A 15,325-nucleotide genomic window follows, 5' to 3' on the forward strand; every position below is an offset into this window, starting at 1 on the left:
AATGTATACAAGTCCTATAAAAGTATATATGTAGAGACGTACTGTGAGTATCATGTACGTATCATCATTGTTTTAACCAACACCTTATTTTGGGTACTATGTAGTCCCCATATAATGTTCCAGATCCATTCATTTGAGGAATTTTACATATTCCTATAGTGAAATAACATCATATAACTTAAATGTAATTTCAGATACACCAAGATCCACGTGCATGTATACATTTAAAAATTAAATGGTAATCGTAACCCATGTACATACTGTAATATGCATAATTATGAAAATTATTCCAGTACCGAATCCCAACTGTCTCATGTACTTTCAATTCTGTTGCCATAGAGTGATCAAAGTACTATTGCAGAGAAATGTATCTTGAGAACAAATCTCATCAGTGCCAATTTTATATCACTACTGCGACTCTGTGTAACTGTTACTTCCCCTCGTCTCTTCCACTTCTTTCAAAAATTTGAAGGTGAAATGATATTAGATGTCCTTAATGGTAAAGTATAGTGACACCCAAATATAAAAGGTCAGTGAAGTCACATGACAATCATTGATTATTGCCTATCCTCAGTTCCCTACCTACATACTTACTCACTACCTAAAGAAATCAAACTCTAGATTCAATGTCCGCTAAGCTCCTAGGAAGCTATTTATGTGGAGATGTACAGTGCTTAATGTATGTATAATCATTGTTTGAATAACGTTACAGATTCCCATAGTGAAATAATGTGATATAACTTAGCTACCTACTAACAACTACTTAAAATGGAATTTCAGATGTACAAGGATGCCCATTCATATAATGAATATTAAACAGTAATTATTGCCATGTGCACACGTAATATACATGAATATGAAAAATGTTCCAGTACGGAATCCCAAGGTATTCTTTACTTTCCTTTGAGTTACCTCAGAATGTGTACTATATTGTCCTGAAATAATGTTCTAGATTAATTCATTATTATATAAGTTTACATTCCCATAATGACACTACTGCTACTCTGCTGATTTCAGCTGAACATAGTAGACTGACAATAGTGATATAGACCTTATTCCTGTTATGATATAGACCTTATTCCTATTATTAAATAGGGTTTTACACCACATACATTGATGAAAATGCTGTTTCAAGCAGTATGGCTTATAATCCCAAAACAGTCTGATTAGGTTATATTTTGTTTACTCAATATTAGAAGTAAGAAAAAATCCATACATTCTAAGCAAATCAAGTGGATTATAAGCTGGTGCCACATGACTGCCCTTCTAAACCTCACTGGAGTTAACTGTGTCATTGTAGCATTGATGTATACTGACTGAAATGTCTGGTGTAGTTTCGTTGCCATTGTGAACATAACCTCGAGCCTTCTATAACAATTGTTTGAAAACCCTTTGTAATTACACATAAGGGCAAACAAGCAGGATTTTATAAAGGAAGACCCTTTTTGGTAAAAATAAACGAGTTTGTGTAAAGTAAACCTATGCACTTGGCAATGCAAACACAAGTTGTTAACTGGCTACAATGGCTAGTATGGAACATTTCTGACTCAACTTTGCAACAATAAATTGTTCTATAAAGCGACCCTATCATCCCATTTACCAAATACTATTAATTTCAAAGTGTAAGAATGCACTGCTCAGTGAGAGGGTTAAGGATAAATTCTCAGTTTGGTTTAGGATAAGTTCACCTGGGGGCCAGTTTCAAAATTTCCCCCAATTTAGGTTGAGGCATGAACCTTTATGGAAATTCCAGAGGCGGGTAAGGAATTTATACGGGTGCGGTACCTGCGTTCGTTGAAACCGATCCACATTCAGAGGGATATCGGGAGCTCCCCCCCCCCCCCCCCTAGAAAGTAGAGGTTCAGCCATCATGGTGCATTCTTACGCATATTATACTACGAATTAAGTAAATATAAGTAGCTCTTAACGTAACGTTATGCTAGTACATTGTGTTAGGTTTACAGTAAGAGGGTGGTTGAACACCCAGGCTAAAAGTTATAGTCTCCGACTGAACCATTTCCCCCGATTGTCTATGGGATGCCATGTTACATCGGCGTGACGCATCAATTCGCGATAAGAGAGAAGGAGGCGAGAGAGGGGGTGGGGGTCGGCGAGATCGAGGAATTATCAACACTGCATGACTCCCAGCTTCCCTCCCATCACCTGGCTCTCTTCAAAATCTATTAGTTTTGATAGACCTGAGTCAATGAAATATAACATATGATATTGGGTTAAATGCTGCAGTATATTAAATTAATAATTCTACACAAAGGAGGATTTTTGAAGAAGTATTAAATATATGACAAACAATGTTATTGCGAGTCGAAAAATGAGCAACCCAGAACCAAGACACTGTGTTTAATAAACAATAATTCATAACTTCTTGGTCCTTCAAAGTTTTTCAGTAACCAGAGAAAATATTTTACGTTTTTACTTGAAACTCCCAATTCAATAACTTGTTCCTAACTCGTCATATGCGTGATTAAATGTAAAGCTTATATATTGGACTGACTAAACCCTAGATTCTTCCACGAATGGGTCACAGTAGGTGCACCATTACGATAAATATTCATCAATAGCTTAACTTTGTTAATACAACCTTCTTGTTGATTTTCCCTCGCTTCTTCTATCAGTCTATGTTGTTTCTCAATAATACTGAGGTTCATCAATTAAAGAGACTGGACTATGTAATATTTACTACGGACTATTGGACTATTGGCTTAGTTCTTCAGATGTATCAGAAAACACACAGAGAATGCACAAGACTTTTCTAGCCAGAAATGACACTTTGAGAACTTGTTCAAGGACAAATAGTGTTAACAGACATCTAATGATACTCTGTTTTTTATATAAAGTTTAAAACTCATATATTTGTTTGTAATTGCAATTTATAAAACAATTGATTAACATTTAGATTATTTTATGAACGATATTTTTAATGCAATTGAAGATGAGAGGGTTCCCGCGTAGAATTATAAAAAATACATGTGTTGTGTATAAGTAGTTTACCGATATAGTGTCATCAACGAATTTTATTTAAAGGATTTTCTTTATTACGGAAAGCTGGTTTATGTTGGCAATCTTCCGTGCAAAATCTACTGCACTCAGCACTATGAGGGCGATTTCAGCGATCAGAGCAACTCCATCTGTTGCGATAGCTGCAAAAATCATAACAGTAACTTTCACAGTAGTCTCCAGCCAATCATTAAACGCCATGTCGCTATGCAGAAATTTGATGATGGTCCACAGAATCTTAGTTGAGTAGATTTCCATGATAAGATAGAAGAGTGCTTTAGCTTTACCGTATGCACTATCTGCTGAATCCCAAGCTGTAACAAAAGCTTTTAGAGCCTTCTGTAGTTTTAAGTCGGTTTTGATCTCTTGTGCTGTTTCTTTGATCACCTGCTGCATCTTACTTACCCTTGGAGATGCCGAGTTCCCGACGACAGACATGATAAGAAGAATGGCCTCAACCAAGATGCTGGCGTTCTGCATGTCACTTTCCAAATCCACATCATCAGCTGTTGAAATTGCTTGCGAGGGTAGAAACTGTTTTCCATCCCTGGTGAATTCCGACCAGTAATTCCCGTCTTCTCTCTTTACAATTTCCAGTCGGAAAGTGGGAATCTCAAGTCCTCCTCGAATTAGCTGAATTCTTTCGTGGGAGAGGTGCTTGCTGAGTCGTGCAGCGATGTCTTCAGGCTGGTTGCGCAACTCATCGGTAAGCTTCAGGGTTTCGGTAGCCGTTGCCCTCGCGGCTTCTGTAATCTTCTCTTTCCATGCTGGTTCTGCATTCAGTTTCTTGTATTCCTCGGGAGCATACTTCCCCATGTCTTCCAAAACCGCCTTTAACGCCTTTTGAACGAAATCACTATGCAATGCCATTTTTCTGGAAAATAGAAAAAAATTCTGGAAAATTAGATATAGACAAAGATGTCGATTCAATTTTCATATAAAATTTATTTTAGCATAGAAAGGTAGATGACTTATAACCTTTCTAACCATAAGCTGCGTGTGATTGGGCTTAGAGAAACACGTTCACTCTTAAAAACAACCTGGTGAAAGTTCACCAGGAACTGGTGACATTTTCACCAGGAGCTTCGTTTATATGCCACCCTCCATACCCTGGTTGTTTTCACCAGGTTTCCTGGTGAATGAGACTTTAAAAACATCCTAGTAGAAATAACCAGGATATCCTGGTTAAATTTCCTGGTTAGATTTTACCGCTATCCTGGTTTATATCAATGGGCATGTCACCTCATTCCGGTTAAATTAACCAACATTTCCTGACTATTGCCAATACTATCCTGGTTAATATCAAACGTATTCCGCCTCTTTCCTGGTTAATATCAAACGTATTCCGCCTCTTTCCTGGTTAAATTAAACATTTCCTGATTGATGTGACTACTATCTTGGTTAATATCAAAGATTTGTCCACCTCACTCTTGGTTAAATCACCACTTTCCTTGTTAATACTTATGGGTATACCACTTATCATCGATTAAAGTTTCAATGTATTCAGATTATGGTAAGGCAAAACATATATTATAAAACAACATAATTAATGTTAGTGAAAGTTTATTACTTTTGAAGTTTGGGTAAATAAATATGTTACGACAAAAGCCAGCCCTGTAGCAGTAGCTACTTATGTTTGAACTAGATAGGAAGGTCTTAAGAGATCTTTGTTCACATTGTTGTTGAAAAGATGACCTACTACCAAATTTATGTTTTAGTTAAATTATTTAACTATCGGTAATTAATGTTTATTCTGAATTTAATTACCAATATATTTTCCCACTTCGCACTGGCAAACTGAACATCTTTAACTATTAACTATTTAATCCAAGCAAGGCTCTGCAAGACAATCATGAGGTAACCGACAGTACCATTAATGGTTGATACATTAGCTCCTCCTTTGACGTCACATTCTTGTGCAAACTACTTTGTAAACACGATATCTCAAGAAGAAAAGCTTGGATCAATGTAGTATTTCGTGTGAAGGAGTACCACATTTTCAAGGTCCACAGTTCAAGGTCCCTATTGTTTTTGGTGGAGTTCCAAGTCCATTTGGGGACACTTAAGGTCAAATTTTGAAAACCTCCTAAACACGATAATTCAAGAAGGGAAGGTTGGACGAATATCATATTTAGTATGTAGTTGTTACACGTTCCTGTACAAGATTTTTATGATGTCAAGTGTCAGTTGGAGTCAGCAGACGCCAAATTGTGGAAATTTTTTTTTATAAGCTATCGTATCTCCCACAGACCAGCCTATCAGATAACATGTGCGTTACATCTCATACGAAAAGGGGGCTATTGGCAATTGGAAATGAGCATATGGGCATCCGTAGAATCTAAAACTGAAAGCACGAACATATTTGCATTGGCTTCAACGTACCGCCTGGAAGCCATATTTTGCGTGCCGAAAGGTGTACTTTGTAGTACAGCGGTTCTATTGGACGTTTTCCGTCATATTTATTTCAGGGTGGATGTAGTTTCGTTGTGACCAGGCAGCGTTTATGAAACTTAACAGTTCTTCTAGTTAGATTTATTTGTATTACCAATCTCAATGCGTAATAATAGTGTAAAACGGTTTTAGTTTGGCAGTGGGTTCACGAGCTCTTGTCTGAATCGGCTGTTGATCTCAATTTTGTAGTCTCTTCCATCATTTTCAGCATAGCTAGGCTCTAAAAGTAACGTTCGACTTTCGTCACGTTTATGATTATGGGACAACTTGAAGAAACCTGTCTAGGCCTGTGCGCATTTTGTTGTTGTCTAGGACAGCTACGGTTGGGTAGAATAGGGTTTGTTTACAAAACAACGTGAAGAGTATCAGTCAGAATACCAATACACTTTAGATGGCGAAACATCTCCTTAGTTAGTTTTCAAGGCATTTTCCTACTGGCTGTCAGTCATAACTCGCACAAAGTATAGAAGAATTTAGGGGGTTTTGAGACAAGTTTGCTGTTGTTGCTGCTAGGATTTTTGGAAGATAGATGCTCTTACTACCTCAGATTTTCATTGTTTCAAGTTTAAATTTCATACTAAAGAAACATTACTTTCCAGTGCGTAATTACGTAGCAATATGTATCTGCCTAACTGCCAAACCTTTGTTCATAGAAAGTATTGATGTTGCAGATCTGTACTCTGGAGACTTGAACAAAAATCATAGGTCTACTGGCGAGTGAACTTTGACGAGTAGATTTTTGGCCACGGTCGCCAAGTAGCGAGTACTTTTAAAAATATTTTTCGAGGCTTGAAAACCTTCAAAACATGATTTTTCATGGTAGAAGTAATGGATACTTTTCAAACATGGTCTATGGATTTGCCATATTGAGTACAAATATCCTATTCCTTGTGAGGTCATATCTCCTATGGCTCACCAGAGGTCAAACTTTAAAAACCTTTACCTGATATCTAACGATGGAATCGTGGATACCTCTAATACTTTGTGTGTGGATCATAACATTGATTACATTACCCCTATTGTCTTTGGTGTCTTTGGTGCCATAGTGTTATTGCATCAGCTAGTTCTAGTTATACTAACATGCAGAAGTCTAGTGCATTGAGGTCATCGAAACATCAATGTATTTTGCATTCTGGTTTTCAAATATGGACAGAGAGATGGATTGAAATGAAACTTTTCCTCGTGATCAGCTACAATCACATTTCTGATGTGTATCGTCCACGCCAGAGATCTGCTTGTACTACTGAAAAGCTGTCTAACTTAGCAGCCTCTCTCAGTTTTTCACCTCCTCCATGTATTTTGGCATGATTGTATCAATCCAGGAAAGGAATATTAAACAATTCAAGTATTAAATGGTGTGTTAACAAACTAGGAGGAAAAAAGAGGATTACTTGCTTTTGTACCAAATATATTTGAAAACTTTTTTTTAATAAGTACCGGTTGTAGAAAAGGATTAAATTGAATTAGCCTTTCCTTTATAGCAAGTGCAGTAACATACTGTGTTGGCAGCCAATAAAGGATCACGATTCTTCACAGTGGTTTTCCCAGACCTTTTTCCGACGAACAAGATAATGGAGCCTGTGTTCATGTACTTTCATAAGCGATGAAGGTCAAATGTGTAAAAGTGCTGTACACGATAGTCGCCTGGAGCAAAATGAGTCAGTAGTGTTTGTTACTTAAACCACTTCAATAACCAAAGGGTATGGTATCGGTTCAAACTTGCCTTTGTTCTTGTCATTTTAAGGCACATGAAGGTGTTGAGGCTGTTAATAATACTAAACTTAAAGTTCTTACCTATTCCTTGGTGGTGTGTCTGGAATCTGCTGCGCCGGCACGTAAGCCGGATTCACGATAGGTGTGATAGCGACAGACAAGATTGCAGTACTGGCGGAACGTAATCCCCTTAGGTGAATATAAATACGCTGGAATCCGAACTGGTTTTGTAATGAAAACGTTCATGGGCTTATGGCGTTCCACATAAAGGTGAATAGTGATGAATGGAACCGTTCTATGCTCAACACAAATAAATATCGCGGTCCGCTGAGAAATGGAATAATGTATAGGACTTACTAGACAGCCTATTGCTGACCGCTAACGCAATTTAAATGGTAGGCTACTTAGCCAAAGTTTGTAAAGATGTGGTATTTTCCTTCACAAATAAACGATGTAATTTACGATATAGCACTGGTGAAAACTATATAATAGTGTTCCTTGCTATTTTCAAAAAAGTCCTAATCATTATTCCGTAATGATTAATTAAAAATAAAGCACATAAATACGTTTTTAAATACGCTATTTTTCTCCACCAAACAAAAGTGTTGCTTGTTTTTGACGAGAGTCCTGGTAAGGTGGCGCTATCCAGAATTGCTGTTGACTCTACAACAAAGAACTATAAAGGGTCTACAAAGATAGGAGCACTTAAAGATCTCTGTCAAACGGTTTCTCTTCATTTTAGACAAGTTTGGTTTGCTTTGCAAAGTCCTGTCACTTCTGGCTGACACCCAGTAAATTAATTGTTCAATTTCCTAACATATCCAAACTGGTCCCACTTTACCAATAATCAGTGGGCTATCAGCTAATGCAATTCCACGTACTTAAACAGTTAGCTAAACAATAAAATTTACTTGACTTACATCTATGCATGATTACAAGGCGGTTGCAATAGTGCATGCAGTTTTATGCACCCTTCGATGTTGAACTTCCTCAAAATAATAGAGTGACAAGAGAAAATGCCAAGTACTTCATTTCATCTGCAAGAAAAGATGCGTGAAATTAGTGTAAATTTGATACAGTAAGATAGCATTCGATGAAGTTTCTTCAACCAACCACCTTTTTGAGCTAATAATGTATCTCACTGCTCTATGACTACAATTTTGACAAGGACAAACACTTACTAAAGGCCATGGTCACACTCTTTGTGTCCAACAAATGTGTAATTTCCCAATTTCAATTCACTTTTATGGTTTAAAAATCAGGAAAGCTGCTTGATTGACCCTCTAATAGTGGACAAATTTCACGCTTCCTGATAGTTGTGGAATGTACTGCGCTCTCTTACCTGTCTCAATGATACTTTTGCACCTTTCCATATACCTAGCTGACAACATTTAACTGGCAACATCTTAGAACTTCACTTCTATTGACCCTCCTCTGATGACATCAATCACCTCTCCCTCTTAAATTCACATAGTAAAGAAGCGTAGTTCTATCAATAAATTCCTTGGTAAGGTATTACACTTGTTCACTGTTTTCAGTTGTGTTTTGCATCTCATCAACGTGAAGACAGGTAAGTTTAATTACATGCAAATACCAAAACTAGTGAGGCTTAGTTTTTTATTGTTGTTACAATCAATGGTTTAGATATTGTATCAGAATATTAAAGCAATATAAGAATCACATATGATGAGGAACATTTAAACTGTGGAAGGTAATCAACAGTCATGGCCATGCGGAATACACATGATCTGCATAGTGATTATCTGTTGAGCCAAAGCATTCCTTTCTGATAACGAGAGCTCTTGTTGCAAATAATCAAAGTCTTGCTCTATCTGTAATTATAATGCAATGACATGAACACAAAGGTTATGTGTACTTACATTGACTTAAACAGATGAAGTATATGTAAGACTCCAATGATACACCACGGAAAAATTAACTAGAAATCAGAGACTTGCCATGTTCAATAAACTAGAAATTAGAGATTTGCCATCTACAATATAGACTGTAAGATATGCTTAGAAAACTGTACAACTATATGTTGTACAGTCCCTGATTTGGCTTTTCTGTTTTGAAATTTCGCAGATACATGCACTTTAATTTAACTGAATTTCACTATCTCAAGGAAATTTCCTCTAATATAAAGTTGAAGACTTCAGCAGTGGCTTTAAGTGATGCTTTCACCACTTGGCGGAGAGTAAGTGACCAATCTTTTGCGAAGATAAATCAATACAGATCAACACTTTAAAATGAAGTGAATGGTAGTAAGACAATTTGGTTACTGCAATGGTTCCAGTGACCCCAATTGACCTCTACATGCATAACTTCTACATGGTATCAATAGCCTTGCAACTAATTTTGTGTGGAACTATTAACTTGATGGCATGAGCTGTAGTTTAATGCATGTCTTTGTTGTACCAAAATTTGTTTTCGTTGCTCAACTTGTGCGGAGCTGTAGGTTCTTTCATAGTCAGGGCTCATTTTAAAGAACATTGTAAGGATTGTTTGGTTGTACAATGAGAGCACCAAAAAGTTGTCTGATATATGTGGTACTTCGCACACATCTTGTGTACTAAAGTTACTGAATATATGCCAGGGGACTATTATTTATGTTATATATAGTTATGTGCTTCCTGCGATTTTCAAACACTTGGAAGTTTTAAAATGAAGCGCCTTGCGCGAGATCCGTACGTAAGTAATACTAATGTATCAATTTAGCTTTGTAGGTGAGTACCGTAATGTTAAGCTACGCAGGCCAGGTCTGTCGGCTTTAGTGAGAAGTCTTACTTTTAGCTAAGGACGTAAAACCTTCAAATTGCTTCCTTCTACATTTGTGGGTAAACAAACCCCAAGTACACACACTCACAGCTAGGCCTATGAAAAATAAAAAAAATTGAATGAACATCTTTTTTTCTTTCAAAAACCACAACTTCTTCTTGAAAGAATCAAAGTTCCAATCCTTTGCACAGATGATTGTATTTGTTTGAAAACGAATAAATCATAACAATCAACGCAAGTACTTTGTTAACCACAATTCCTTTGAAGAGATTTTCATGCTAAAACTAGTCAATGGTGGTTTCTAAATTTCTTGTGATTTGCTTGGCTAACAGCTCTTTTCATTGTCTGGAAGCATTCTTCCATCTATAGTTTTCAACGAACAAAAAGGGTGTTGTTTAAATACAACTACTTGTATCTTTTTTATATAAAAGTGGTATATAAATTTGAATGGCAAATCTTCAGTAGTTGAGCATATCAGTATTTAGGTATGGAGATATTTTACCTCTGCTTGACAGGATTCAGTTGCATTACATTGAACAGTGCTTACTATCCCAGGGCTAAGTAAACTGTAGCCAGCAGATTTATTCGTGTTATTTGCAATTGTATGGAAAACTCAAGATTGTGTTTTATGTACTGTACTCTGACATGGTTGTTAGCTCCTCTTGGGACAAATCTTCTATTTCTGCCAAAACAAAATGACACATAACAGCAGGAAAGAGTTATTTATTTTTGCATGTAACAGAAGCTGGTCAAATTTGTTAGAAAATATTTTAAAAAGCAAAACAAATTAATTCCAAAGGTCATTATTTGAGTTTTGTACCATGTTTAAATACTTACCAGTACATCTATGTACTGTTGTAAACATTTTTCTTGGAAGAAATATATGATAGGGTAGTGACATCTCAAATGAAAACTGTAAATTTGTCCCGTTTGAATGTTCAGAAAATCATGCCATAAGGAGTCCATTCTATGGGCAATTAAGTTGATTGAGATTTACACCAGTTTTATGATCTACTGTGCCTGAAATGGAAATATAATCTGCCTAACGTACAGTGCTCCGAAACCTACTTTTGGGGAGTATAATCGTAGTATAAGGAAAGCATGAGATGTAATAATCCAACAATTCATATTCATGTCTGTTTTATATTGTAATGAGTGTAAGGAGTGCAAAGCTATGACCTAGTTATTTGGTGTTTCACTTTACATTTCTTATGTGGATAAAACTTAAATGTGACTAGGGCTAGACTATACCTATATCATTGCATGAATAGGCTTAGCCTAATGAACTTATATTTCTCCAAAAAACCTGTTAGAGGTTGACACACCAGTAACCCCACCTCCCTACCCTAAAGCATTATTCTCAATAATGTTTACATGATCAATACACATAACCTAGCCTGGGTACGTTTTACACTAGGTTAGTGTAGGCCACTACAATAGATGCATCACATGCAACAGCTATATACCTATATCATTGCATGAATAGGCTTAGCCTAATGAACTTATATTTCTCCAAAAAACCTGTTAGAGGTTGACACACCAGTAACCCCACCTCCCTACCCTAAAGCATTATTCTCAATAATGTTTACATGATCAATACACATAACCTAGCCTGGGTACGTTTTACACTAGGTTAGTGTAGGCCACTACAATAGATGCATCACATGCAACAGCTATATTTTCTTCTTTCAATGTCGGCAACCACTGGTAGCCTATAGCCATGCTGACCCAAGCGTAAAATATTGCTGTGTATAAAGTTGTGGTTTTCGCAAGGTGTGCCCTCAGAAGTTACCATACACCACAATAACTCGCATTCGGTAAGAGTACAAGCGCCCGTGATTTAGCGAAGGTCTAGTTCTGGCTAAGTAAGGGTATTACACACTGTAGGCATACACTTTCTTAGGTCTGGTCCTGAAGGTACTTAATAATTTAGCTAGGCTATTCTATATCCCATAGTCAGTATAGTCAGTTTTGCGAAGTTCGGAACACTGCAAAGTGCGGATATCCCTAAGAAATACACGATTTCACCATGACAACCTACAGGAAGAGCCAATTTCACCAAAAATTACGAAGCGATAGTTATTTTCTCTCCAAAAGTTACCCGTATGCAAGCAAGTACTTACATATTTGTCGATTAAAGGAAGTTATAGTATTGGGTGTTTAATGTTTAGGTGTCCGAACTTCGAAGTGTCCATGCTACTGTACATAAATTGCAAATCAGGAGAAGGATCTGGCCTAGCCTGACAACGTAAGGGCTTACGTTAGGTTATACTTACAACAGCGCACGTACTGACTGTATCACAGAAATGACGATCATGATCCCGGTATTTCACCTTTACCTTTAAAAAACACTCATTTAGGGTAAATCAAACCCCATTGATCTAGCATGAATTGAATTCGACATCTGCCATAATTAGATGGTTATTTGCAGATTTCTTAGTTGTAATTGACAGTTTCGTCGGCTTGCGATTGTCATACGTAGGAAGCCGCGAGTTCGAACGTCTTGAGCGCAACCAACAAACCAATCAGAGGCGAGGATTGCAATATGCTAATAATCTAGTTTAATCAATACACCAGAGTCATGTTAAGATCAGGTTTACCGCACTAGATTAACCAAGCGTTACCAGGATTATTGTTAACACCTCTAAAGAAAAGCATAAGGATCGACTATTTTACCATTTTTGGTTTCGATTATAATCGTAACCTGTGTGCGTGTTTGTGTGTCGCCTCGCTTGTAAACACGATATCTCAAGGAGGGAAGCTTGGACCATCTAATACTTGTTGTATATGAGTACCCCATTGAGTAGAAGAAACCTATTGTTAACTTACCTTCGCCCGTAGTACCAAGACCTTGACAAAGTCCGGAAACACACCACGTCATCGATAACAAGTGATCGGGTTGTGTATTAGTGACGTCTAGAGGTCGTGCACTGACCTACATGGAGTGTGACCACTCCCGATTTTGCAATTTCACACGATCAGACGCAGATAAATCCCAAGGACACTGTACTGTATGGGTATCTAGCAATATCTAGGAATGAAAATCCCAAGATATTCCTTCAACTGAATGCAGATAGAGAATCGAAGCCTTCAGTGTCTAATGAACTTAAAACTGTGCGTCTTTCGAAACGAAAAGAATGTTGGCAGAGTAGCGTAACTCCTATGGGCTCGGACCGTGCTGAGCCGGGGCCTGACCAAAAGGGGGCCCGCTATACTGATGCACAGAAAAATGGTACCTCTTTGGATTGGGAGGGCCGTTTTACTGGGAAAGAAAAACTCATGTAAGACTGAACTAGACAATATACATATTTTCACGTTATACGGAATACGGACATCTTGATCATGGGCTCATTTGGTACCGTAATTAATGTAAGTATCGAGCTAGTTGTGTTATTCATTATTATAATGAAAACAGAGTATATAATTTAAAACTCAATTCCAGCCAATGTTGTACGGAGTGCAACATCGGGACATATGATTCCTGAACAATTCTTAAACAATAACCCAACAACCCAGAGACTTGAAACTGCAAATTGACAAATAGCAAGGCTTTCTTATAAATATAATAATAAATGGTAAGAATAAAGACGCCTTTGCTATAACTGATAAGTAAAAAGCACATGATATTAGGCTTAGATGTAGACAAAATTTCAGCCGAAATTTGGCTTATGCTTAGGTTTGATTACTGTATTTGTATAGAAGTCTCCATTATACTCCATACAATAGGGGCGGGGTCACTTGCTCCCCCATAGAAATTCAAAAATTGAAAAACAGTTCAGTTAAAAACAGTTAATTTCAGCCAACCAACATTTCTCTAGTTATGTTCATTGCATACGGACCCATTTTGCATTACTGAAATTATTGAAAGTTAAAATCCTATGACATGAGATCTCAAAATAACCGATGTGTAAATGCAACTTGAACGGGAAGTGTCTTTTTTCCGACGATCTATGGGTATTTTTGACACCCCCCCCCCATAAAAAAAAATCGTCGTACGCTCCGCTCCAACCCAAGGTGGCGCTCCGCTTAGATATTATCAAGTAATGTGTTACACCTATATGACCTACTGATCCCCACCCCCTCCCCTTGTAAACATTTCTGCGGACTCCCAAGCTTGGACCTCCTGATAGGGGCACCAGGCTAATCGTTACGCCACTAGTGAGGCACTAGTGGGGCACTAGTGTCGTGTTCTGTTCGGAAATATCTGGTATTTTTTCATTACCTTCAACGAAGTTTTATAGTAGGCTGTTTATAGTAGGCCGTTATAAGAGGCTTTAATATTGGAAAACCATTCATAAAATTAACTGTGTCTGAATTTTTGAAAAAATTCCCTGACCAGTATTCCTCATTATACTTCCATCTACTCGTGCAATTTTGACCGTTCTGTTAGGGGTTCAATGAGGTTTTTCTATATTGGTTATCCATAGTTGAATTACCTACAAAAAGCAATGATCCACAGGAGATGCGATTAGGTCGAACATGATGTGTGACTGGCGACAATCTTCACTAGTTATGGATGAAAAACTATTTCTCGATTCTCACGCATAAGTGTACCACTGGTTGGTTATTTTCAAGCTCGAGAAGTGCCATTTCCGGTGATCTGGGGGGGATCAAAACCGAAAATTTTCTTTTGCGCCGCGGGCCAACCCATTGTGGCGCTCCGCTTATATATAGTAATTCGCGCCCCCTGATTAAAAAGTCCTGGATACGCGCCTGGGGAGGTTGGGGGAAGAAACTTCAGTGAATGTTATTTTACTTTATCAAATTTACTTGGCATTTTCTTGTCACTCTGTTGTTTTAGGGAAGTTCAACATCGACGGGTGCATAACAATGCATGCACTATTTCAAGCTCCTTGCAATCATTCACAGATGTAAATCAAGTTACTTTTATTGTTTAGCTTAATGTTTACTACACATGGAATGGCATTAGCTGATAGCCTACTGATTATTGGTAAAATTGGACCAGTTTGGTTATGTTAGGAAATTGAACAATTAATTTTCTGGGGTGTCAGCCAGAAGAAACAGGACTTTGCTAAGCAAAACTAAGTTGTCTTAAATGAAATGAAATGAAACCGCTTTGACAGAGATCTTTCAGTGCTCCTACCTTCATATACCGTTCAATGACAAGAACAAAAACAATCTTTAACCGATACCATACCCTTTGGTTTAGAAGTGGTCTAAGTAACAAACACTGTTGACTTTTTTTGCTCCAAGTGACTATCGTGTACTGCCCTTTACACATTTGACCTATTATGAACGTTCATGAACACAGGTTGTGTGCACTGAAGTCTCCATTTTCTTGTTCGTCCGAAAAGATCAGAGGAAAACCACCGTGTAAAATCGTGATCCTTTTTTTGGCTGCCAAAGC

The 15,325-nt window shown here is 37.4% G+C and overlaps 1 protein-coding gene across 2 annotated transcripts; it reads right to left on the reverse strand.

Annotated features, from left to right (window-relative positions):
* Positions 1-1,431: 1,431 nt before the first annotated feature.
* On the reverse strand, positions 1,432-7,816 carry LOC139971380 (uncharacterized). Of its 2 annotated transcripts, XM_071977754.1 has the most exons (3): positions 7,261-7,816; positions 6,965-7,110; positions 1,432-3,889 (listed from the first exon to the last, which is right to left on the reverse strand). In XM_071977754.1, the coding sequence occupies exon 3, from the start codon at positions 3,883-3,885 to the stop codon at positions 3,037-3,039; it is 849 nt and encodes a 282-aa protein (XP_071833855.1). In that variant the 5' UTR covers positions 3,886-3,889; positions 6,965-7,110; positions 7,261-7,816; the 3' UTR covers positions 1,432-3,036. The 2 variants fall into 2 exon arrangements, with proteins under 2 accessions (XP_071833855.1, XP_071833854.1); XM_071977753.1 differs by lacking the exon at positions 6,965-7,110.
* Positions 7,817-15,325: the final 7,509 nt, after the last annotated feature.

Source organism: Apostichopus japonicus, chromosome 8 (assembly GCF_037975245.1).
Source record: "Apostichopus japonicus isolate 1M-3 chromosome 8, ASM3797524v1, whole genome shotgun sequence".
NCBI lineage: Eukaryota > Metazoa > Echinodermata > Holothuroidea > Aspidochirotida > Stichopodidae > Apostichopus > Apostichopus japonicus.

Coding starts and splice junctions, on each gene's coding strand:
- LOC139971380 (XM_071977753.1), bottom strand. CDS start 3,885: ATGGCATTGCATAGTGATTTCGTTCAAAAGGCGTTAAAGGCGGTTTTG.